The sequence below is a fragment of the Podarcis vaucheri genome (genome assembly GCF_965113315.1).
Source record: "Podarcis vaucheri genome assembly, chromosome: Z".
Classification (NCBI taxonomy): Eukaryota; Metazoa; Chordata; class Lepidosauria; order Squamata; family Lacertidae; genus Podarcis; species Podarcis vaucheri.
The window spans coordinates 42,988,549-43,015,179 of record NC_138758.1 but is presented as its reverse complement, the minus strand read 5'-3'; the positions used below and the strand labels follow the sequence as shown (position 1 = coordinate 43,015,179).

The 26,631-nt window shown below is 47.8% G+C and overlaps 1 protein-coding gene across 13 annotated transcripts in view; it reads right to left on the bottom strand.

Moving 5' to 3' along the window:
* Window positions 1-26,631, bottom strand: part of EHMT1 (euchromatic histone lysine methyltransferase 1) — a 151,962-nt gene that overhangs the window by 18,518 nt on the left and 106,813 nt on the right. For all 13 annotated transcript variants that reach the window (XM_082208781.1, XM_082208787.1, XM_082208786.1 and 10 more), the window contains 12 exons: window positions 26,364-26,495; window positions 22,815-22,960; window positions 19,514-19,657; window positions 17,343-17,569; window positions 14,495-14,662; window positions 13,218-13,300; window positions 11,948-12,054; window positions 10,926-11,048; window positions 7,053-7,154; window positions 6,232-6,336; window positions 3,989-4,143; window positions 721-888 (listed from right to left, as the gene is read on the bottom strand). In XM_082208781.1, the coding sequence (XP_082064907.1) occupies window positions 721-888; window positions 3,989-4,143; window positions 6,232-6,336; window positions 7,053-7,154; window positions 10,926-11,048; window positions 11,948-12,054; window positions 13,218-13,300; window positions 14,495-14,662; window positions 17,343-17,569; window positions 19,514-19,657; window positions 22,815-22,960; window positions 26,364-26,495 (1,660 nt within the window). The remainder of the gene's footprint in view (window positions 1-720; window positions 889-3,988; window positions 4,144-6,231; window positions 6,337-7,052; window positions 7,155-10,925; window positions 11,049-11,947; window positions 12,055-13,217; window positions 13,301-14,494; window positions 14,663-17,342; window positions 17,570-19,513; window positions 19,658-22,814; window positions 22,961-26,363; window positions 26,496-26,631) is intronic.

The following is a 26,631-nucleotide window of genomic DNA, read 5'->3' as shown; positions in this document are numbered from 1 at the left end:
ATACACAAAGCGAGAGCACTTCCCTGTGTATTGTCTCCAGTGCTAGGGCTGCTTAGAGTAGACCCACTGAAACCAATGGATGCAACAAATCCATTCATTCCAATGGGTCTACTCTAACAGAACTTAGTTGGGTACAACTCAAAGTCATCCTAAAGCAGGCATAGGCAAACTCAGCCCTCCAGATGTTTTGCGACTATAATTCCCATCATCCCTGACCACCGGTCCTGCTAGCTAGGGATCATGCGAGTTGTAGGCCAAAAACATCTGGAGGGCTGAGTTTGCCTATGCCTGTCCTAAAGCAATAAATGAACCAGTATGACATTGCTTTTAATTACTGAAGAAGAACTCTGTTGGACCAGGACAATGGTCCATCTAGTCCTGCATCTTCTTCTCATAGTAGCCTCCTGGACTCCTGTGGGAAACCTGCATGGAGGACCAGAGGACAAGAGCACTCTCCCACTACTGTGGTTTCCAGCAACTGATATTCAGAAGCATCGCTGTCTCTGACTTGGGAGGCAGAGCATACTGACATTTCATCTTGGTGTTTCCGAACTAGAACATCTGTAGCCAAGACTCTCTGAATGACCCTTTGCCGCCAGAGATCCCTGTTCTTTGAATTACACATTTGGTTGCCCAACATTAAGCTCGTCACTAGGGCACTCCAGAGTTGCATCGGCATTGGGCAGTGGCCTATGGGTGGGGCAGGCAAACCTCTCACACCTGCTCAGTATCTTCTCCACCTGGATTGGCTTGTCAGGCATCGAATCCTTGAGGGTCTTGTTCATTTGCAGAGCAACCCAGACTTGAGTGTTGTAGCTCGAACACTGCAGGGGAGTTTCGCCTTCTTTGTTTTTCAGGGCAACGTCCGAACCACGTGAAAGAAAGAGGCTGCAAGATGAGGGGGAAAGAGGGTGGGAGCCAAAAAGATGTGAAACTAATGTAGCCCTAAGTCATCTAGCAGCTATCTTTATATATGACTTTTAGAAGACATCTCAAGGCAGCCCTGTATAGGGAAGTTTTAATGTTTGATATCTTACTGTGTTTTTTTACTTCGTTGGAAGCCGCCCAGAGTGGCTGGGGCAACCCAGTCAGATGGATGGGGTACAAATAAAATTAACATCACCACCACCACCACCACTATAGCTCAGTGGTTAGAGCATCTATTTTGCACACAGAAAGTCCCAGTTTCAATCTCTCCAGGTAGGGCTGGGGTGGTCTCCCTGTCTGAAAGCCTGGAGAGCTGTCAGCTTAGTTAATGCCAAGCTAGATGAATCAATGGTCTGACTCAGTATAAGGCAGCTTAAAAGTGGAATGACGCAGAGAGCGTTCCAGTGGTCAGGCGGAGAGGCCTGGAGTGAGGTCCCTCTAATTGTGCAGTCAGAAGGAATCACCACTGAATTCAATGGAGCATATACCCAGATAACTCTTCACAGGATTGTGCAGAATTGCTGTATATTATACACAATGAAGCCTATCAATGTATCTAATGGATCAATACAGCTGCCTGCCTAACTCTCCTTGGGTGGCTAGAGGAGTAGTCACCAAGAGGCACTGGACTTCAAAACGTGCACCACCTTTCCCCAACCTGGTGCTCTCTAAGTGCTGCTCGACTGCAGCTCCCATCAGCGTCAGTAGCCAGGAATGATGGGAGAGGGGTTGCATTCCAACATCTGGAAGACACCAGATCGGGGGAGGCTGCACTAAGCCCTTGAACCTGGGGGACCTTCTTCTGCATCCCAAGCATGTGTTCCACCACTGTGCTCCAGCCATTCCCCTTCACACAGTTGAAATGGACCTGTCTAAGAGGAAGCCCTTTCCATGTTTTAGGTGGCCAACTGCTCTATCACAGGAGAGGCTCTCTGAATCTTATTGGATGCCTGACTCCCATGAACCACAGTCAGCATGGCCTATGGCAGAGGTTCTCAACCCTTCTGAGTCCATGGCTCCCTTGACCAACTACATTCTTTCTGTTGCTCCCCTGTGAAGAAACACACTCACGCCTCAGGAGCCCAGTTATGTTGCCCCTTGCCTGCAGAGATGGCACCCTCCTGCCTCTTTCCCTTGTGAAGGGTTCCTTCAGCTTTGCCTCTTCTCCTCTCCCCTCCTTGGGGAGTGGTACTTGCAGCAGTGGTGGTGGTTGCTGCCACTACACCAGCAGTCCCTGGTCTCTAAGGCACCCCCCTTAGGCACCCCAAAGAGAGCCACTTCCTCACGCCACCTCACAGGGACCTGGGAAGTGGATGCCCCTGGTCAAAGGCAGCTGAATGTGAGGCCAGCAACTTACTCATCTCAGGAGGCAGCAATGGCACCATTCACTTAGGGAGCTTGTAGCCAGGGCCACTGCAATGAACAGCCGTGAGAGCTTCTGGGAGGTAGAGACACAAGGGGGCATCAGAAGAGGGAGGGAAGGAAGGAAGGAGGGATGGAGGCCAGTGCTGCCTGCAGCACACCTGACTATCATTCAAGGCACACCAGGGTGCTGAGGAGCACTGATTGACAACCACTGCTCTATGGTTAGGGATGGTGACAGCTGTAGTCCAACAGCATTTGGGGGCATAGGGAGCATAGGCTCCCCATCGCTAAAGGCCCAGGTAGTTTGACCTGAAACATGAGCAATAACGCTAGCATCTGGAGGTTTGCCTGCCTGATAAACACTTAGGGGGCAACCTAAGGCTGCTTTGCCCTCCAGTGGCAGAAATCGCAGCACCATTGGTTGCAACTGTTTGCAGAATGGCAGTCAAATGTACTGCTCCGATGCCAGAGTTTTTTAACAAAAGCAAATAGCAAAGCACTGCTCTCTTCCTGACTTTTGGCATTTGTAAGAACGCAAGAGCCCTGCCAGATCAGTCGAGAGGTCCTTCTGGTCCTGCCTCTTGGTCTCACAGTGGCCAAACAGATGCCTCAATGGGAAGCCTGCAAGCAGGACCTGGGTGCAACAGCACTATCCCCGCTTGCGATTCCCAGCAACTAGTATTCATGGGCATACTGCCTCTGACAGTGAAAGCAGTATATATTACATAAATACCCTTGTTTCATGCTCAGATTCAAGTAGCTTGCCTGAGGCCATGCACTTGGGCCTTTGAATGCACAATTCTCAGACTGAGATCTAATGTTTGAACGTCTTCCCTGTGTGCAATCATTTAATAAAAAAGATTGACAACAAGCCCACAAGCAGGACCTGAGTGAAACAGGGGTTTCTCAACTTGCAATTCTCGGGTACACTGCCTCTGACGGTGGAGGGGAGAACGTAGCCATTGTGGCTGGCAGCCACTGACTTACTCCTCCTCTATGGATTTGTCTAACCTTCTTTCAAAGCCATCTAAACTGGAGGTAATCAGTACCTATTGTGGAAGCGAATTCCAAATATGTGCTGTGTCATCCCCCAACCCCTTTTAAAGCCACAATATGCAAGAAATTTAAAGGAGTTTTGGTTCGGCCGTGAAAGAAATAGGTAAGTACAGTAGGCGTGGCACGATAAAAACTGTTACTTCAATGCTCAGCTTTTCCGGTGTTGTGAGACTAAGAAAAACTTTTTAGTGTACAAAATTGTGCATTTGGGGAAAGCTTTTATACACCTCTATCATGTTCAGCTGCTCCTGCCAACCTAGCAGTTCAAAAGCACGTCAAAGTGCAAGTAGATAAATAGGTACCACTCCGGCGGGAAGGTAAACGGTGTTTCCGTGCGCTGCTCTGGTTCGCCAGAAGCGGCTTAGTCATGCTGGCCACGTGACCCAGAAGCTGTACGCCGGCTCCCTCGGCCAATAAAGCGAGATGAGCGCCGCCACCCCAGAGTCGGCCACGACTGGACCTAATGGTCAGGGGTCCCTTTACCTTTATCATGTTCAGCAGAGGCTGAGTGGAAGAAATGGGAAGGTACCACAAGGCATCACCTTTCCCCTTGCCCGTCCATCCCGGGAGCCTCCCCCCCGCCCATGAGGAGGGCAATGAAGGGAGAGGGGGGGGACTCCTGGGGGTGGGGCATACTTACACCACACACTCGTAGCGGTTCTCTCGGGCCGCGATGTGCAGTGGGGAATCTCCGTGGATATTCACTGCGTGCAGATCACACTTAGCAGCCAGCAAAATCTCCGCAATGTCGACGCACCCCGAAAAAGCAGCCCAGTGTAAACAAATGTTCTCCTCCTGGAAATTTGGCAGGGGGGAGGGGGGGAGGACAGAAAGTTTAGTGTGCTCATCCTTGGCACCAGGGAGGGGGGGACGGACTACCCTGTCCTTAAGCTCTTGTTCCCTGCAGTACGTGGGCTGCCTTTTCTAGGCTGCTCAAGCTGTGCTTTCAGGCATGTGAGGCAGGGAGCTCCCAGCAACAGCCGCCTCCGAGTTCACTGAGGATGGTGGGGGAGGGGGAAGCTTGAAGCGAGGGCTGCCCTCCTTGCCTTATAAGGACAGATGAGTCATTTGTCTGCAGGTCGCAGCATGATCTGGGTGAACCCATGGGGAGACGCTGCCACAGACACGAAGGTATTAGCAGAGGAACTGTGTGACCCAGACATGTAGGACACCCGTAGAAGTCTCGAAAAGACAAGTCCCCCTAGGGGGGGCAGCAGCTGGCAAATTTGTAGAGGGATGGAGGGAGGCAGCAGTGCCTCCACCATCCTCAGTCAGAGGCTGCCTCCTGGCTGCAAAGTTTGCTCCTGGCTGCAAAGTTTCCCTCCAGATCTGGAAAGATTTGAATACTGATTGGCCTGCTGCAGAAAAGGGCTTTTTTATCATTTGAGCCTGTGGATTTTTCTACTGTTGCTCAGCTCTGGAGAGCTGCCTGGAACCCCTCCTGGGCTATTATTAAGGGCTCTACTAGGACGAATCTTTCACAGGGTGGGAGTAGAGGAACAGAAACAAGACCAAATCTCGTCTTCCCTATCACATCATAGGCCAAAGCTGTTAGCAGCTGCCCTGGAGCGAGAGGGTGTTTTCCTTGAGGGCTCTGCTCCCCCATCTCAATGAGACTCAGCAAATGAGCCTCATCCTGCAGATGTTCAATGGCAACAGAAGTGGTTGTGTCTGCTCTGTGCTTCCTCTGCCAGCCTGGTGTTCAAGGCATAACCTTGTCGATACTGAAATACAGGCTTTCCAGACAAATGCTCTTGTGGACATGGGAGAAGTAGGACCTTGGCGCTGACCACCGCCACCTTACTACCTGTCTGTTTGTTTGGCATTAGTCTAAAGAGAGACCTGTGCACAGAAAAATGCATATGTATAGGCCATGGGTGAGGAACTTGAAGTCCAGGGGCCTTGTTGGACTCTGATCATGCCTCTTGCTTGTCTGCATGGAAGACAGAGAAGGAGTTTATGAGTTGTGTGGAATCTAGCCTCTTGTGCAAAGGGAAAATGTGCATTTGTCCCTCCACCTACTTTTGCATCTGGCTCCACTCACCACTTGTGTATATACTTCCAGGAATGCTGCCCAGAAGGAATGTGGACCTTTGGCCGAGATAAAAAACATCCCCACCCTTGAATCAGAGGCAGATGCCAACCCACTCACTGTTCCACCTGAAAGATTTGTGCAAACCTATAGCCCTTGCTGGGGAGTAAGCCTTGCCAAACATGGCAAAAGTTACTCCTGAGTAAACAGGCTCTGAGTTGCTCTTGTTATAATGCCCAACACTGCACTTGAGCTGAAAAAGGTTCCCCTCTTCCCTGAACCACAATCCCTGGGCCAATCCTGGTTCTCAATACAAGGAAGAGTGTTAATTGGGAAGGGTTTTCCCCGCCCCAAGGGAATGTGGCCAGCCTATAACTCCTAGCAGCCAGATTGACCAGCGGCCAGTGATGACGAGAACTATAGTCCAGCAACACGCAGAGCAGTATTCATGAATTCTGGGCCCCCAGGTGTTGCACTGCAACTCCCATAATCCTTCATCATTAGCTAAACTGGGTGGAGATTGAGGGAATGACAAACGCAGCAACATCTGGGGACCCAACCCAAAGTTGAAGAGCGAACCTAGCGGATCACAGGTTTCCCACCCTGGGTCTAAGGAGCAGCATTCTATACTGCACGCAAGGAATTGAGAATGTCCCTATTTAGAAAATGCATTTCCTCCTGAGGGCGGGGCAGGGGGCTCTTAAAGAGTATGGATGGGGAACCTGGTGCCCTCCAAATGTTGCTAGACTCCAACCCCCACCATCCCCAGCAACTATGGAAACTGCAGTCTGACCAGGCCTGACAATTTAAACTGCTACCAAATACTAAGCAGAGCAGAGCCCAAGACTTACATTGTCCCGGATGTTGATGTCTGACCCTTTGGCCAGCAGCAGCTTCACCAGCTCAACGTGTTTGTACTCAGTGGCCCATATCATTGGTGTCCAGCCTCCATCATCCTGGGAATGTAGGAAGAACCCAGCTCGATCAGACCCCAAGCTCCATCTGGTGGCAGCCCAGGTGTGGGGAACCTCAGGCCTGCAAACTTCAGGCTGTTGCACTAATCACTCCAAACATGTGTGCTCCCGTACTGCATTAAGACAGTCCAGGAGTGGAGAATGTTGGCTATGCAGAACATCTCCAGGTTCTATTATTACTACTACTAGGCTGCAGTCCGCAGATATGTTGCACTTCCACCAGCAGCAGAATGTGGTATTACCATACCTATCTTGCGTAGCTCCAGACCCCAGAGCAGGGAAGGGGAACCTCAGGTCCTGCCCCTTGGGACTCTCCCCCAGGCTACACCCTTCACCAGCCCTGCCTTGCAACCTCCTTGAGTGTTTTAGCCTGGCTGGAACACGTTCTTGAATTCTAATAGCGCCTCTTGCTCACCTGGTTGGAGGACAGAGAGGTTGTTTGTGTAGAAGCTAGTCTACTGTGCTAAGGTAAAACCAACATTAGTAGCTCCACTCACTTTTGCCTCTGGCTCTGCCCACCAGTGGCACATGGCCCTTGGAAGGTTGCCCAGAAGGGAGTGTGGCCCTAAAGTTGAAAGGGTCCCAAATCCCAGCATATGAGAGTCTAGGGAGGGGGCATTTTTCTGAGTGTGCAAGTGTCTGCCACACACGGCTCATTGTCCTGATGCTTTGGAAGGACTGCATGGGCAGCAGCTTACCTGGCAGTTGACATCCACCTGCTCGTTGCACAGGAGGTACTGCACCACGTCGTAATGGCCCTTCTTGGCTGCCAGGTGCAAACAGGTGGAACCTTCCGCATCCTGAACAAGGACACACAAAAGCAGGAATATGTATCACTTCAAGTCACTGGTATGTTTTCAGTGTGGATTTCTGGAAGAAAGCACGCTGGAGGCCAGAGCCTAAATAATATGACCCATCAAGCTGAGTGTAGGCCCTCAACCCAATACGTTTGCAGTAGAAATTGCAGAGTTCAAGCCACTGGTCCATCTAGTTCTGTGTTGTCTACACTGACTAGCAGCAGCTCTCTGGGATTTCAGGCAAGGGGCAGCCCCAGACCTACATGGAGATGCCAGGGATCAAACCTGGGACCTTCTGGAGGCAAAGCAGATGCTCTACCACTGAGCTAGAGACCCATCTCAAAGAGAACATAGGAAGCTGCCCAATATAGTCCCAGGCCACTGGTGCATCAAACTCAGTATTGTCAACACTGACTGGCAGCAGCCCTCCAGGATTTCAGACTCCGATTTCTCTACTGATGCCAGGGATTGAAACCCTCTTGCAATCAGGGGCAAAACTTAAATTTTTGCAAATTTATTCAGGGAGGGGTCTTAAAAATGTTTTGGGGTGTGAGGAATTTTAATCTTTTATTTTGGTGATTGGACAACATTTAGCTAGTAAGTCTACGTTTGATAAGGAACATAAACTGCTTTCAGAAAACCGAAAAAAATTAATGTTATCTTCTGAGAATATCAGGTAACGCTTAATAATAGTAATAATAACTGCAGGTACTTGGCAATCATTTTAAATGATTCCTATGCAATTTTACACACGTTTTACTTAGCAAGCAAAACTAAACTATATTAATTTAACTAAAACAAATTTTGAACTCCCGGGTCATGTTACAACCTTTTAGTGTCCCTCATTTGGGGAATCTGAAAGCTTAAAAATTTGACACGCTCTATTCCTGAATGCAAAGTGGATGCTCCACCACCGGTCACACTTCATTTTTTGTCAGAGCAAATATAAATACTTGTTGGGCTGGAAACAGGAAGGAGGTGGGGCTGTTGACTGTAATGCCTTGATAATCCCTTTGCTAAAGAGGTATTGCGGGATATCCTGCAGGAAAGGAGAAGAAACACAGGCAACAGAATGAGCAGGTAGAAAGCTGGGATGGCAAGAAGTGCTACTGTGCACCAGTCTTTTCAGGCCAGTCTCCCCTTGCTACACTGGTTTAAGGATAGGGTGGTGAAGGTTATTTAAGCAGAGGCTGAATGGTCATCTGTTGGGAATGTTGTAGATGCATCTTGTGTTGAGAAGAGGGTTGGAGTAGAGGACCTCTAAGGTCACTTTCCAAATCAACGAGCCTAAGCTGGCACATCTAAAAATGTGATTCCCCCCACTTCTTAGCCTGAAGTGACACAAAACTATTCTACCACCTCAGTAGCACAACCGCTCATGCCCACCTCATTCTGGCAGCCATGCACACAGCACTGATCCACTGATCGCCAGGGAACTTAAGCCCTATCCCCCAGAGGCTCACCTCCACCTGCAGGGCATAGCATGCTGCCCCTGTCTGAAATCTATTATCTCTGGCTCCCCTACTAACTCCTGCTCATTAGCAATTGAAGTCAAATGGGCTGCTTTTTTTGCAGGTGTGTGTGTGTGTGTGTGTGTGTGTGTGCGTGCGTGTGTGTGTGTGTGTGTGTGAGAGAGAGAGAGAGAGAGAGAGAGAGAGAGAGAGAGAGATCAGGTCACCATTCAAGGATGATTAATAGGCTACAGGAATTGTACATGAATAAACCAGTCTAGATTCAGGTTTTGTTATATAGCAGGGGTGGGAAGATTTGCCAGCCAGATGGCCGTGCTCCTCTCTAGGCAACTTTCTAGCGGCCACATGCAAGAGGTGGACAGGGCCAGAAGTAAAAGTGGTGAAGGTAACAGATGTTGATTTGACCACACTTTCCTTGTTATCCTCCATATGGGTGAGCAAGATAGCCTGGTGTCTGTGAGAGCCCTCCCCTGCAGAGCACACTGATTGGCTGGGTATATAAGGGGCGAGAGCAGCACCTTGAATTTAGCCTGGTGGCTAACTGGCAGCTGGTGCTCCCAAACCACAGCTTCCACCAGTCACAACTAGCATGGCTGATGGTCAGGGTTAATGGGCTCGTAGTTTAATAATGGCTAGATGTTTCCCACTCAGAGACGAAGAGGGAGGTCCTGCTAGCATGTCTGCTGCCCTGTGACGTTTGTGGAGCAGCATTGCATGTGGAACATTTTCTTTTGTGGCCCCAATGGTGCAGAATGCCCTCCCATCCGAGGTGTGTCTGGCCTCACTGCTGTATCCATTTTCATGTCCTGCCAAGGCAGACCTTTCTGCTCAGGCTGAGGCAGTGGAGGGTGAGATCAGGCTATCCTTCAGTAGCTAACTGACAGCCAGTGCAATTCTTGCAGCAGCAGAGTAACATGGTGGAATGTGCAGGTCTCTGTCCTTAGCATTTACCATGGCCCCAGGTGTATCCCACACACTAAATCTCAAAATCTTGAGGCTGGAGGGAATGGCTAGGTGACCGCCTGCAAGCACAAACTGGCCTGTTGTCATCCATGCTACAGCTTGCCACAAGCGAAAAGGAAGAAACAGCAAAGGGGAAAATGAGAGGTGTGTTTGATATGTTGTCCATATTCTGGGACCTCTAGGTTAGATTACTGCAATGCATTATACATGGGGCTGCCCTCTGATGATGGTTTGGAAACTTCAGCTGGTACAGAATTCAGCGGCCTGGCTACTCACCAGGGCAAAATGGTTTCAGCCTATAAGGCCAATCCTGGCCCAACTCCACTGGCTGCCAATTGGTTTCTGGGTCCAATTCAAATTGCTGGTTTTGACCTATAAAGCCTGAAATGGCTCAGGACTGCAAAACCGCAAGGCAAAACCCTCCCCAAATGAACTGATTCGGACCCTTCTTAGTATGCTCCCTCTATGCAAGGACTGAAGGGTAACAATACAAGAATGGACCTTCTCTGTGGTGGTTCCCCATCTGTGGAACCTTCTCCCCTGGGACACTTGCTTGGCACCTTCTTTACATATCTTTAGGCACCAGGCGAACACATTCTTCCTCTCCCTGGCCTTTGGCTAATTAAACAACCTATGGCCTTTCAAACCTTGTGGGGGGACAGCCTATTGTTTTCTTTGCTATTGTGTTATTTATTTTTGTGTTTTTATACTGTAAACCACCCTGTGATCCTTAGATGAAGGGTGGTATAGAAATTGAATCAATCAATCAGCCAATACAGCCCCGGAACTGCTTTAAAATTCTCTGTCCTAGGACATTTGTTTTTTAAAAAAAGATTGCAAACAACCTGCAATCTTACGACAAATAGCTCATTGCAAATGAGGGCAGAACACCACACCATGTCCTGGTTTGCACATCACACTAAGCCAATTAGTGTCTCAGCACAAACGCACGAGTGTGTGGACTCTCAGAAAGGAGATTGCATCTGCTTTTCTCCTCCCAGTCACTCTGCTGACAAAAGATAAGGTTCAGTTTAGCACGTCATCGGAGCCAAGGATTGTGCTTTAGCTCTTCCAGACAGACCACAAGCTGCAAAGCATACGACAAACCCTGGTTATGGGTCGTGGTTAGTCTGGATAAATGTAAACCATGAAACCAGGTTTTGATGATGACATAGCAAAGTCACTGCTTAGCTCAGCAGCAAAACAACCTGAGCAGCAAAGTGTCCGCTCTCTCCTCTCAGAGCCTGTGTTTCCTGTGCATTTGCACTGAGTCATAATCTGACATGCCAATGAGACCATTGCCACCTTAGATATAAAAAAATCCAGACGCCATCAGTACCCTGGGATCCACTAATGCTCCAGCCTTGATGAGGTATTTCACAGTCTCCAGGTGGTTATTCTCTGCTGCTTCCATAAGGGGGGTCCTCTGGTCCTGAGAGCAGGTGTCTATATTAGCGCCAGCCTGTGCCAAGACAGATACACATGGTAACAGTTACTGCAGAGAGTCACACAGCTGGGCTCATGGCCGATTAACAACTTACCCTGTGTCACTAAGAAATATGCAGCTTCCTGTTCCCCTGAGCCTATGGCTTGGGCCAATGCGACCCGAAAGCAGAGAAGTTTATCAACGCAAAATGGAGTAAGTCACGTTGTCATTCATCTAGTGCACTGGGGAGGCTAACCTGTGGCCTTCCATATTTGCTATTTGTGGAATTCTCTGCCTGGGGAGACTCACCTGGAGCCTTCGTTATCTATTACCAGGCAAAAACTTTCCTCTTTACCTTTGGCTGATTAAGCAATCTTTGACTTTTTATATGTGTCAGGGAGTGGGTGTGTTTGTTGTTGTTATGTTGTGCTTTTTGTGTTTTTATACTGTAAACTGCACTATAATATTTGGATGAAGGGTGTTGTATAAAATAAACAAACAAAAACACACACACACAGCCTTATGGCCAGATAAGAATTCGAACCTGGGCGTCTCAGGTCCTAGTCTGGCACTCTAACCTACACCACACAGGCTGAAAGGTTAATTAATTCTCTCTTTTAAAAGGGCAGCCAAAACACCCTGTGAAAACCTCAGAGGGGTCCTTAACATCCTATCAATTCACACTTAACTAAAGTCCCAGATCAGCATGACTCATCCCTAGTAGGATTTCGCAATACGTTCCTTCTAAACTAGAACAGGCTCAGTATCTGTTTAAGTGGAAGAATAGAAAACCTGAAACCACTGGTTTATTGGACAGGGATGGGGCTTCTGCAGTGGGAGTTGGCAGAGAGATGCACTGGCAGGAGCAGTGACAAGGAAACTGACCACCCTTTTGACACCCCCCCAAAAAAAACAACTAAAAAACTGGGATAAACCTGGATCAGCATGTGGCAAACGTCCATATGTCCTGACTCCGCTGCTGCGTGGAGAGGAGTTCTCTTGTTCTGGTGTTCCATTTTGAAGTTTGGATCGATCCCATCCACTACAGAACAAACACAGGCCCACAGTGTAAAGTCAAGGGGAACAGAGTCATAGAAAGGCTGTTTCTGATGGGGCACCGGGAGCAAGATTGTATCTGATTCCTTGATAATATTGGCTATCTGGAGGGGGTTATCAGGAAGCCTCCATAGGCAAACAGAATTGCCCCATTACACAGCTGGGATACCAAATAGTCTCGTGACCTACAGGAGACGGTCCTGATGACAGCAAAGCCTTTTTCTCGCTCAGGATTCTGCCACGGTTGTGAGGCAGCTTCCCACTAAAGGAAAATATCACACCTGGGATCATCACACCTTAGCTTAATAAGCAGAGATATGAATTACTCTTTTGACCACAAACACAAGTAAATCAACCAATCTACCTGGAAGCCTTCTACTGGCTATATTTTATTTATTTGCTATTACATTCCTAGCCCATCTGTCTTCCAGGGAGCTCAAGATGGCACAAAAACTTCTCCCCCTCCCTGTTTCATCTTCATAAGGACCCTGGGAAGTAGGTTAGGCAACTGGTCCAAGAAGTTTCATGGCTGAGTGGGGAGGTGAACCCTCATCTCCCAGGTACCAAGTCCAACACTCTAACCACTACACCGCTATGCTTTCTATGGATACCCATGCTGTCCAAATTTGGTAAGCTAAGGTTTGCAAGAAGACTAGCCTGTACCTTGAAGCTGGCCAAACATCCTGGCTTCTTCCAACACTGTTAACTGTAGGTTTCCCAGTTCAGGTGAAATGCAAGCAAGCTACGGCTATGAAAGGTTTCAGTTCAGCCTTTTTGCTGCTGGTGCAACTACAGAGCTCGGGGTTCCCCAGAGCACAACCAGAACACTGGCCTGGCCTACTTGAACCCCACTTTTATTCTACACCCTGGTTGAGCCTTGCTCCACCACAAGGCAGAACAATATATCCGCTTATTTAGCCCTGATATAATTGCCCTGACATAACTAAATACTTTGGGAGGGGGTTCAACTGAGGTTTCTTTCTATGAGCCTTCTGGTGAAGTCTTGGCGCAAATACTTTCTTCTAAAGTGCAGTCCCTTCCTCCTCCAAGGCATCAATCAAGGCTACATTCTCAGCAGGAGCAAAACTCGCCTCTGCCATGTGATGGGAGTTATCCATCAGTTAAGAAAAACATGGGGGAATCACTTACCCAGCATGAGAAGAACCTTTTGCAGCTCCCCTTGCCTGGCAGAGAAGTACAGCTGCTTTGAGTGAAACCGTAATTTCTTGGGTCTGTCAAAAGGAAACAGTTATTACTAGTATTACTGAAGAGTTTTTAACATCTCCTCTCACCCCCCCCCCACCCCCACCCCAGTTTAAAAAATCCTCACAACAACTCTATGAGGTAGGGATGCTGACGTGACAGTGAGTGGCCCCAAGTAACCCAGTGAGCAGAGTGGTGGCAGAGTGGAGATTTGAACTCGGCTCCCCCATGTTATTGTCCACACCACACTGACGTGAATCCAATGTATAGGACTGGTGTATTGCCCTACTGAAAGATGACCATAGTCACCCAGTTGGCTGAGGTCTACTTGCATGGTCAACTTTTTTTTCTGCTTCTTTTAACTCTTTGTTCATTATGCTCATTATCCTGCTTCTAAATAGACTGATCAGTTCCACACCCATGTAACATCAACAAGTCAACCAAGGCTATTTCTGTTTGCTTATTTCTTGTTAAAAGAGCAAATAACGCTCTGCTAGTTGTTGTTGTTGTTGTTTTAGCTAAGCTCAGTTACTGGGTTTCTTAACTGCCTGATAAATTATCAGAATTTGGTGACAAGAATTTAGGCAAGTATGGTCCTACATACAAAAGGCTGGTTATTATTATTTATTAACAACACAGATTTTTTAATCGCCTTCTAAACTATTGTCTCAAGGAGGTTTACACACACACACACACACACACACACACACACACACAAACAGTTAAACGCACACACAAAAATGCATTTAAAGACAAGACTAAAACACTAATGAGCAGGTGCTTCTGGCAAAGACCCGATTTATTCAGCTAGAAAAGTCTACTGGAACAAAAATGTCTTCAGTTCTTTCTGGTAAGTGCAGGTAGCAGGCACCTGTCGTATCTGAACAGGAATGCATTGCCACAGAACCTCCACGCTCTCTCCCCCGGATACCATAGTCTTATACTGAATGTAACCATATAATCTGTTATATGGTTATATTATAATTTGTTATAATCTGAACAAAAAAGAGATTGTGCAATCTTTTGTACTTCGTGAAAATCTTTAGCAAAATTATTTTTAAAAGAAAAAAGAAAAGAACAGGAGAAGCCACACCAAAAGCCTTTCTCTAAGTAACTGCTAAATATGTCCTGGCTTCCAAGAGACTGACTGGGCCCACACCCAGGTAACATCCACAAAAACTACCAAGACAATTCCCATGGGCTGACAGCCAGCTCATTCTTACTTTTCGGAATCTAGGGCGATCAAGGCGCTTTCCAGGGTTTCTTTCACTGGTCCCTGGGAGAGACAGGCTGGGGCAGGTTTGGGAAAGGCAGATGTCCCGGCCAAGTCAAATCCCTCAGCAGACGAAGTCTCAGACCGGACTTCTTCAGACAGCTGTGCTCCAGTCCCACTGTGACCAAAAAAAGAGGAAGGGTTAAGGGAGGACCATAGCATTTGCTTTGCATGATGTGGGTAGCCCACATGTGCCCACCTGACTGCTGTGAGTGGTGGAACTGGCACAGCTACAGGTGCCGCATAACACCTTTTCCACATTTGTAAGCATTTGATTGTTTGTATGGCAGCACCTACACTTTGGAACTCCCGTCCTGTTGAGATCAAGCAGGTGCCTTCACTGTTCTCTTCCTGGCACCTGCTAAAAACATTCCTGCTTATACAAGCCTACCCAGGTGGCTTAGAAAAGCTCAGGTGATTTTATCTGTTTCAATACTTTAACCTTTGCATGTTCTAAAGCATGGTTGTGAGTTTTTCTTGGTTTTACTGTCTTGTCTTTTGAAAACCACTTTGAGATTTTTCAGAGTTAAGTGGTATATAAATTTTATGAAATAAATGAATGAATGAATGAATGCAGAAGGTCTCAGGGTCAATCCCAGGCAGCTCTACATGGGGCTGGGAAACACTCCCTGTCCAAAAACCCTAGAGCAGCGATTCTCAACCTGTGGGTCCCCAGATGTTGTTGGACTACAACTCCCATCATCCCTTAGCTCTGGCCTTGCTAGCTAGGGGTGATGGGAGTTGTAGTTCAACAACATCTGGGGACCCATAGGTTGAGAAAGGCTGCCCTAGGGAGCCACTGCCAGTCAGTACACTGAGCTACGTGCACCAATGGTTTCGACTTAGAATAAGGCAGCTCCTTGTGTATTTTAAGGGAGCACAAAAGGCCGCCTTCCTGCATTGTGTGGAATGGACTTTCTGATAAGATGGTATCTGCAGAAGAATCTAACCTGAAGACAGCAGGAATCAATTCAGTAAATATAAGGGGCAAGACGAGCATCTGCTTTGCATTCAGAAGGTCCCTCGCTCATTGGGCATTGTCGGCCAATCAGTGTTAAAGAAGGATAGAACTTTTTTTATGTATGCAACGACAGCAGCAAGAATACTTATTGCAAAGTATTGGAAGATGCAAGATTTGCCCACTTTGGAAGAATGGCAGATGAAGCTGATTGACTGTATGGGACTGGTAGAAATGACTGGCAGAATCCGTGACCAGGGAGAAGAGTCGGCAGAAGAAGATTGGAAAAAATTCAAGGACTATTTACAAAAATATTGTAAAATTAAGGAATGCTGAATGATGTTGGATTGAAATTAAGTGGTTTCTAGCTGTAATGGCAAAAGGAACTTGATAAAATGGTTTCTTTTATTTGAAGTTATAATAATCTAAGATGTGGAAGAGAAAATAAGGTGTTTTCTTTTTCTTTTCTTTTCAAGCTGTAATGCTTTGAGACAAGGATTTGCTGTATAAATAATTGAAACTGGATATACAAGAAGGGGAGGTATGAGGAGGTCGGGGAAATATGTTATAGAAAATAAGTTGGGAAATTTATGTTTTTTGTTTTTTATGTTTGCTTTTTTCTTTTTGTTTGTAATAATTGGAAATTCTAATAAATATATTTAAAAAAACAAAAAAACAACAACAGAAGGTCCCTCGCTCAGTCCCTGGTTCCATCCCTAGAAACCAGGAAGGCTGCTGCCAGTCAGTGTGGGCAATCCTGAGCTGGATGGGCCAGTGATGACTCAGTATGAGGATGCTTTCTCTGTTAAATGCACACTTCACAAACCATTAATAACACTCTCACATTTTGCATCAAGCAAGGAAAAAGATGTAGGGTTTAAAGGCAAATAGTTAGCAAATACTCAGTAGCATCACACCATTGTTTTGTAACCACTCCACCTAAAATCCTTCTCTCCATTCACTGTGTGGTCTAGCTCTTTTTAGCAGAAAGGCAGAGAACATGGACAGTACAGCCCTCACTGGATTGCTTCCCTTCAGGCTGCAGGTAGGAGAAGCAGCTTACCTAGATCCAGCCCTCACTATTAAAAAATAGTAACTCTCACAGCAGAAAGTTAACATGTGAGGCAGAAGCACATAGTTCTTCTCCCTGTGATTTGCCAAGCTTGAGTTTATAATGCAACCTGCTTTCCTACAGGATGAAGTGATGCATTCCAAGAGAGCCAAGTGCATAGCGCATCCTACGGGAGACTTAATGGCCAGAGAGAGGATGGCATTTGAGGTCACAGCTTTGCAAGTGGATTCTGTGGACGGCTGCCAGCTGTTGCAACCTTGGCTGTGAGCAGCAAGGCAAGGCATACCAAACAGGGTAGCACTTCACAAAGCAGACCTGGGGTGAGGAACCTTCTCCACCCCAAAGGGCCACATTCCAACCTGGGCAACCTTCCAGGGGCCATGTGCCAGCGGGGCCAGAGGCAAAATTGGTGGGGGGCAAAAAAGTGCACATTGTTAGCTTCGCACAGTCGGCTTGCTTCTACGCACCCTCACCATAAAAAACACATACACAAAAAACACTCCTCTCTGTCTTTCATTCGGACAGAGCTCAAGCACACATTCCAGCAAGGGAAGAAACACTCAAGGAGGGTGTACAGTAGGGCTGGTGAGGACGTGTGTCACGCAGCAGGTACCAGGGAACATTTTGCCCTGGACCTGAGACCCCCCCTACCCCTCTCATTCTTGAAAGAGTGAAAATGAACAGAAAGGAACAACAATGCTGAGCATGGCTGGGGAGGTGGGCAGTGGGCCCCAACACATGCTCAGCACCGCCACCCTCTGGACTCACCTTCCGGTTGTCGTGTCTGCCCTCCCCTCGGAAGTCCCAGGTTTCTTCAGCTCGTAGCTCAGCGGAAGCGTGGAGGTTGTGTCCGCCTTTGCTATAGTCACTTCTTTGGCCTTCGAGGCCTCTTCCCCACAGTGTGGGCAGTAGCTCATGCCTTTGACCTGGGAGGCACAATCCCTGTGGAACCGGTGGGAGACGCTGCTTTCTGGCTGGCACTCCATGAAAGTGCCCTGGTTAAAGAAAAGAGACACAATGCAAAGAAGGAATATCCATGAGTTACACATCTCCAAGTGGTGCTTCACCTTTGGCTGAGGCTTTTCAACCTCTACCTGCTGGAGAGTATCGTACTTTGATTGCAGTTTTTACAGAAGACCTTAAGAAGAGCCCTGCTGGATCAAACCGAAGGCTCACCTGGGTGGTCCCAGCATCCTGTTCTCACAGTGGCCAACCAGATGCCCCAGTGGGAAGCCTGCAAGCAAGACCCGAGCGCAACAGCACTCCCTACTTGGCCTCCCGAGCCATAGTGCCTGCAATAGCGGAGGTAGAATGTAAGAAGGGCCCAGCTGGATCAGGCCAAAGACCCATCAAGTTCTGTTCCCACAGTGGCCAACAGGTCTACTTAGCACTGAGTTATTCCCTTCTGAGAGAGGGAGCTGCCTTGTAAAAGCAGGGATGGGGAACCCGGTGACCTCCAGGTGCCGCTGGACTCCAACACCCATGGGCCATAGTCAGCTTGGCCAATAGTCAGGGATGGTGGGAGCCGGAGTCTCTTAACAATATTCAGGGGGACACAAGTTCCCTAACCCTGCAACAGAGACAACTAGATGCCCTATTCCTTGTCATGATGTGGTCAGTGCCACAAATCAAAGCCTCTATCCTACACAAAGTTTTGGCTTTCATCCAAAGCTGATTCACTGACATTTATTGACACGAGTAACACAGGCTCATTATTTTCGATGAATTGACAAGTATCGCTGGATGCCACCCTTTGATTTCAATAGGGCAGGAAATGTCCTCCAGGCATTGCTGGGCTCCAACGAACTCCAACCATCGCCAGCCAGCATGGCCAATTATCAGGGATGATGAGAGTGGTTGGCCCACAGCTTCCTGCATCTCTTACGGCAATGGTGAAAAATTCACCCTGAGCCAGAAAGAAATATTGTGTGGGCTGTAGGATTGTCAGATTGAAAGCTAGAAAAGAGTCATATGACACAATAGAGGCAGGGCTTCTAGTCAAACTTCCCCTTGGATGCAGGAAATCCAAAGATTCAGACCATCCCCAAACAGGTGGCTTGTAGTTCTACAGTGAGCTCTGCTTGTAGTTCCACAGTGAGCTGAGGGACAGCCCTCCATCACTCAAAGGTCAAGGATAGGTAAGGTCTAGACTTCCAGATGCTAATGGACTTCCAGCCAGTATGGTCAGTGGTCAGGGATGGTGAGAGCTGCAGTCCAGCAAAAGGTTCTCCAAACCTGCATTAGTGTGTGCCCCTCCTGCCACCCCAACCCCACCACCACATTAAAGAATGCAGCAACCTCAGAGATCAACGATCTCCTACAACTAGGGGAGGTTTTGAACCTGTGTTTTAAGAGAACTTGCTCATACATCATATGAAATCCTGGAAAGTCACTGCCAGATCAGAAGCAGCATGTAGTAACCTCCAGATGTTGCTAAACTACAACTCCCATCAGTCCCAGTCAGCACAGGCAATGCTCAGTGACAATCGGAGTTGTAGTCCAACAGTATCTGTGACGCACCGTAATGGCTATCCCTGCTGTAGGCAATACTGAGCTAGACTGATTCTTGGTTTGACTGAGTCCTACATTCCTACAATAGAGTTTGCAAACCCATACCGCAGAGAAGGGATGGGGAGCCTGTGACCCTCCACACACCATTGGACTTCAGCTCCCGTCATGCCTGACCACTGGCCATGCTGCTTGGGCCTGGTGGAAGTGGTAATCCAGCAGAACCTGGAGGGTCACAGGCTCCCCACAACTGCCACATAGCTTTTTTACCTTGCCTGCATTTCAATAATTCTTTTTGTCCTCTTTAAAGAATGCAACAAAATGGGGAGCAAAGTGCCCTTTCCTACAAAGGCCACTGTCATTCTTCTCCTGCCAGCCCAGCACAAACCACCCCTGGCCCACCAACCCTCTGGCCCAAAAGAGAAACTTACCGCAGTGCAAAAGAAGCCACAACCGGGGCAGCACTGATGCTTCACCATCCTCCCTCTGTGGTCCTCACAAAGTACCAAGAACTGGACTTTGTTAGAAGGGCGCATCAGCTCATATTTCAGCACCTGGCTTGTGCAACGGCTTAGCTGGAGGAGGAAAAGACGTCATTCTTGGAGAGTGCACCAGAGGGGGGACACAAACTCTTCTTCTCTGCTATGCTGTGCTGTGCATTGAGAGTTCACACACTGAACTGACTGAACTGAAAGCCCCCATTTCAAAGACATGCACACCAAGCAGCTTAATACTTCATATCAGCACGAGAAATGTTCCACTTTACTCTCTTTGGCACATGGCTGTAGGACGAGGACTAAACACAGTTCCAGAATCACCAAAGGCAAGCCACGTGGGAGCAACGTCTTCCACTTCTTGCTCAGTCCTGTTTAAAGAAGAGGTGCGTTGCACCAAGACGTGCCCAAGCAGCACCTGCAGGAACAAGTGTGTCTGCCAGTACCTCCTTATGGCACCTGCAAAAGGCCTCACCATTTATCCCCCCCATTTCTGTTCGCATTGGCCCTGCCTTTCCTGAACTGAACATCCTGTTAAACATGCTCACATTTCACTGGGGGCCAAGTCTGGGCACACATCCTCCCTCCCATTCTAAACAAGGGAAAGGAGCAAAGAGCTTCGCTCTGTGAGTGAGTGCAGTGGTGACTGATGTAGCTGCCTTTTTCCTAATTGATGAGGGTGGGGTGGGATGGCTTCCATCATGTCACCTCTTACTCGCCTTTAATCCATCTTTAATCTTTACTCGCCTTCCATCATGTCACCTCTTACTTTGCCTTTAATCAAAATTAAAAAGTCCCTTTTCACTCCATTCCCTTGATCACTTTGGTTGCCCTTTCCTGAACATTTCCCAACTCTACAGTATCTTCTTTTGAGTTGAGGCAATCAGGACTGTACACTGCACATCACTTCATTTCTCTACATTTGATGTCTGGCACCTGAACATGTGAGCTCAAATTCAAAACAGTCTGTTATAGCCTAATCGCTCATGCAAGTCATCACTTGATGTCAGGAACACAGGAAGCTTATGTAGACTCAAGACTATGCTGGCCAGTAACTGCTCTCCAGGGTTTCAGACAGGAATCTCTCATAGTCCTACCTGGAGATGCCTGGTCCTACCCTCTGGAACATTGGATGTTTCCTCATACAGAGCCAGAGCATTCATTCATCTACTGCCTACAGCAGCTCTTCAGGGTTCTAGGCAGGGGTCTCTCCCAGCCATACCTGGGATCAGACCCTATAGGCAAAGCAGATGCTCTACCACTGAATCACAGCCCTTCCCTTAAGAGCAGTTTTCTCTTGTACCTGTTGTGAAGGCTGTGCACACATGAACCAGCCCTAGCACTTCCTTCCTGAACATTAATATGCCTGAAATTGTACAAGAAGGGCACCTGCACTTGGGCTTCCAAAAACCCTCTGTGTTTTCCTGTCCACTCTGTTTGAACATATCGTGCCCCCTGGAAACACCCTATTTTAAGGTGGGAAGTTATGGCTAATAAAATATGGGGGGGGGAGGAAAAGATGTAACTTGCATTCATAAGAACGTAACAATCCTTTATTCTCCACTCCTCCTAAGTACACAAAAGCGATTAGAATCTGGACTTCATCCATCAGGGATTAGAACTGGAACTCCTTAAGGCTGTTAAGAAGAGAAAGAGCCATGTAGCCCAGTGTCCTGCTTTTACAATGGAAAACTGGATGCCTATAGGAAGCCCCCCAAAAGGGCCTGAGCACAACAACACTCTCTACATATGCAACTGGCATTCAGAGGCACCCTCTCTTTAGCAGTAGAGGTAGAACACAGCCACCCTTCTTCCCAAACACAGATCCGAGAAAGCACCCAGCCTAACTCTTTGGCCCTGTTTATCAGTTCTGAGGAGATGCCATCGAAGCCATAGTAGCAGGAGAAGAATCTGCCAGTTATCTCCTTGACCACAGGCACTCATTAGATCTTGGCTCCCCCAGCGGTGGCTAATTGAGAAACTACGGGGTGGCAGCTGTTGGCATGCAGTCTGCAGCAGCATCAGAGAACTTTACTGGGCCACAGAACAGCCAGTGGCAGCGGAGCTCATCAGAGACAGCACTAGAAAGGGAAAGAGTGGGGGGGGGAGGTGGGAAACACAAGCATAGGACATATGCAAGATCTGGGGGTTGGGGAGACAATCCCTGTGCAAACCACAATTATTTCACCTGGAACTTTGTGAAAAGTGTAAGGTATTCAGAAGAAACCAAGGCATCCACATTCCACCCCAACTTAATTTGTTGTGCTTTGGTTATGCACCCATGCACAAAACATGGGAAGTATTATTATTATTATTATTATTAGGCAAAACAAAACAGCAAATTCCAGCAAAGAGGCGTGTCTCGTGCTCTTAAGAGTGAGCTAAAGCATTAGCTACCTCTGTGCAGGAAGGTTTCTGTTCTCAACACCCTAGTAAGCAAGTATGCAAAAGGTCCCGGGTTCAATCTAACATCTCCACGTAGGCCTGGGAATGATTCCATGCCTGAATCCTGCAAAGCCGCTGGTAGTCAGTGTAGACCAGGCATAGGCAAACTCGGCCCTCCATATGTTTTGGGACTACAACTCCCATCATCCCTAGCTAACAGGACCAGTGGTCAGGGATGATGGGAGTTGTAGTCCCAGAATATCTGGAGGGCCGAGTTTGCCTATGCCTGGTGTAGACAATACTCAGCTAAATGGATGAATGATCTGATCATATAAGGCAGATTTCTCTGTCCCTGTGTAATACCTGCACTGCTGGAGGGGCCTCTGAATAGTTTATTGGAGACTGGAGGTAGGGAGAGTGCTGTTGCACTCAGGTCCTGTTTGCAAGGCTTTCCATCTGGGGCATCTGGCCGGAACGGACTAGAAGGCACTTTAGCCAGCTCTGGCAGGGCTTATCTCTGGATATTATGGACTGCTTCCATCTCCAATAAATAGTTACCTCTCTTCCAGACTTCAATGCCCTCTCTCTGCCTGGGATCCCACCCACCCTGGTCCTTGCGGATGAGCTGCACACTTCAGAACCTGAGCAAGAAAGAAGCCCCATGTATGGACTGTTTTCAAGTCTGTGTGTAGCAAAGCACTAGTTATTTTGAGGAAGGGGAGGAGATTAGCATGTGCCTTTGTAGGACATGCCAACCAGGTCCCTTGCCAAGCAGAGATGACGCTCCAATGGAGGGTGCCATGTGCCAACTACAATGATCAACAGAAAAAGAGAGAGAGAAGGGTGACACCACCTCCTTGTCCACACTCTCAGTTGCCATGCACTGGTTATTGGCTAGTGTGGTGATCTCCCGGCTTTTGGGAGTTTCCATTCGACAGCTACAGAGAGGCGCTTCCTGAAGGCTGTCTGTTTCCATTGCTTCAGGGCCATTGGAAAGACCTGCAGGAAAAAGCAACACACACAAAGAGTAAGTAAACCACCCAACTCTCCTGCAATCCACATAAGGAGACTGAGAAGGGAGGGAAACCTCTGCACAATGGTAACACAGGCTGTAAACAGTCACTAGCTGGCAACTTCATTTTTATATTTATTTATTTATGGTCACGGCCAGGCTTCCTCAAACTCGGCCCTCCAGATTTTTTGGGACTACAATTCCCATCATCCCTGACCACTGGTCCTGCTAGCTAGGGATCATGGGAGTTGTAGGCCAAAAACATCTGGAGGGCTGAGGTTGAGGAAGCCTGGTCAAGGCTGTGTAAGAATGTCTGACATTCTGAAGGCCCCATATAGACAAGACACCCCAAGCACTTTGCAATTCTTCCAGCCTGCATCTTCACATAGGCAGGCTGGCAGTCCTTCCCAGACCTCCAGGATGGAAATGATATATAAAACTAAGTGAAGGAAGAGGAGGGGACAGGGCAGTGCAAATGCAACAGGCAGAGACGATCTGGAGCTTTTGCTGGTGAATCTGCACAACACCAACCTTCTTGCTGTCTCTCCCTTGTGATAAGCAACAGTGGCCCACCTGTGGAGAGCCTAGCACAGCAGCTCTGACCTACACAGATGTATGGGTGTACATAATCTGCCTCACTCAGTGTGGATTCACACTCACTTCTTTTGGATTAGGTGTATAAGCTCCCTAAGGGGGGGGGGAATCAAGTCTGGGTAGGACACAAACAAATGGCATCATGCTACAGAAAGGTGATTGTGACTAAAGATCAGGAAGAACTTTCTGATGGCAAGAACTGTTCAACAGTGGAATGGATTCCCTCAGACGGTGGGTGTACTCTCCTTCCTTGGACTGAGGCTTTTAAGCAGAGATTAGATGACCATCTGTCATGTATGCATTAGTTGATATTCTGGCACTGCAGGGGGCTGGACTAGATGACCCTTGGGATCCCCTCCAATACCACAATTCTATGGTTCCACTTAAGTCTCTACAGTCTTCCAAACTCTAGCCTATTTCAATCAAAGTCGGGATACCTGAAGCAACCCAGGGGGGAAAGCTATTCTCCTTCACTATTCACCATTGAACTGAATTCCCTGCAAGACGCAATGATGGCCACCCGCTTCGACGGCTTAAAAGGGAATTTAGAAAAACACATGAAGCATAAGGCTCGTCAAGGGCCTTGACAATCCTGATACCTGCATACTACACTCATTATCATAGGCAGTATGCCCCTGCGTACCAGTTGTTAAGGGAGCAAAAACCAGGCCCTGCTTGCTGGCTTTGAAGTTGCCTTATATTATGCAGTGGCCTTATAACAAGACAGAACCATTGGTGCATATAGCTCAGTCTATACTGGTTGACAGCAGATCTCCAGGGTTTCAGACAACCAATGTTCCCAGTGCTGAGGATGCTGGGGATTCGACCTGGGCCTTCCTGCATGCAAAGCAGATGAGCTATGATTCACTGAGCTACAGCATTCCCTGCAGGCAGCACACCTACACTATAAAAATAGGCCTGGTGACTCAGTCTCATGCTCTGCAGAAGCCTAGAGCCATGCGGAGTTTCCAGTGCCAGCATGAGATAACTCAGGTCCTGCTTACGGATTTCCCAGAGACATCAGGTTGGCCAGTGAGACAACAGGATCCTGGCCCTTTGGCCCACTCCAGCAAGACTATTTCTTACATTCTTATACAGCCTTTCTTTTTCCTTTTATCTTATTTTGGGTTTTTTTTCTAATCCGAACAATGCTCAAAACTAGATTTGTTTTGGAGGACTCTTTATGTTTGCAATTGGATGATACAGAGGCCATTAAAAAAATGAATTGTTAAACCGGTCCATCATTTCCTGGATCAGGTTTTCAACAGCTGCCACTTGAAATCAATGTACTGGTCGCAGTGTTGGTGCAAGCACCTCTCTTGAAATCAATGTTATTTGTCTCATCAAGCTTCTCTCCAGAGGTAACAACCGCAGGAAGGAGGAGGAGGGAGGAGAGGAGAGGGCAGATTTTTCTGAATCGCTTTTCTTAAGCATAAAAGCACTGTGGAGCATGCATCGTGAAGAGTCTGCTCAGCCTACTGCAGACTAACTGGGTGAACAGGCTACAAACAAGCACCATCATCAACACAAGAACATGGGGAACATAAGGGTGAAGGTCCAAATGGAATTCTGCACCCATCCATACATTCTTATGAACATAGGAAGCTGCCTTATAAACAAGTCAGACTCCTGGGTCCACCTCTTGTTTACACTGACTGGCAGCAGCTCTCCAGGATTTCAGACAGGGTTCTCTTCCTGCCCAACCTGGAGGTACTGGGGATTGAACTGGGAACCCTCTTGCATGGTCTGCAGATATTCTACTCACTGCCATTGTACTTCTCCAAACAAACCCTGCAAGATTGACCTTTTGTCCATCTTGTTTTTTGTCTACACTGACTGACAGCAGCTCACCAGGAATTCAGATGGGCTGCCTCCTAGCCCTGCTGGGAAGTGAATGCAGGACTTTTGGCATGCAAAACAGATGCTCTACTGCGGCACTGCGGCCTTTTTGTGAGACACAAGCAAGTGCATTCCTATCTACTGGAGCTGTGAACTTGTAATCTGAGCCTGTTGACCCAAGTCCTGCCCTCTGGAACATAGGAAACTGCTTCCTGCAGACTCAGCCCACTGGTCCAGAAGCAGGTGCTACATCACAGAGCCACGGACCTTCTTAAATGCAAAAGGTGGCACCCAGCCAATACTAAGCGGGAATGGCACAGCTCCTGCCCAGATGAAAAGGCTGGATTGCCAGACTGCCTTGAGCAGTGGCTCAGTAACGCCCCAGCCAGACTGCCAGGAATCTCCCATCTGCTCTACAAAGCGGTCCTCTGGCATGCGTCAGCTGTGTGCCACCTTCTACTTCTCTGAAGGAGCCCTTCTGGAATTTTGTCACATGCCTCTTGCCTGAGAACAGGGAGCAGCACTGGAGGAAACTGGAAGGGGAGAACAACTCTTTTTTCTTTTCTTGGCAAGGGGAAAATAGAAAGCAAAAAACGAAGACACGACCAAGGGGACAAAGCCACAGGGATTAGTCAAATTGTCTAAGATGACAACTGCACCCAGAGGTGTTCTAAAGCCTTAACGCTCCCCAGGATATTCCCATCAGCGTTATTTCCTGCAGTATCCACACAAATACACACACACACACACACACTGCTAGGTCAAAGGTGATCTACTAGCTGCTCTCCCTTGCTCTAGTCTCACTCTCCATTTGATCCACTGATATGCCTTTTTGGCCTCTTCTCAGTCTCAATATTGGCAGCCACCAGGGGGCATCATCTTAATACAGAGAAATGAAATCCAAGGAAACAAAGAACCAAAATGGTACATGGCCATATTTAGAACGCTGACACTCACCTTCTGATTGCGAAGATAGAATTCCCTTCACTCGGAGATCCAAGGAATCCAGAGAGACTTCCATGTACTCCATGTTATTCTCCACCCCAGTTCCTTCTCCACTGTCTAAGGAAGACTTGTAGGCTTCCGAACCTGGGTTTAAAATATACACATATTTATATAGCAAAGAAAAGAACTATGCATGTATGTGTGTGTCTCTCTCCCTCTCTCTCTTAAAAGGCCACATTCATCTCTAGCAGACTGTATGCAGGCTACAGGCTGATGGATC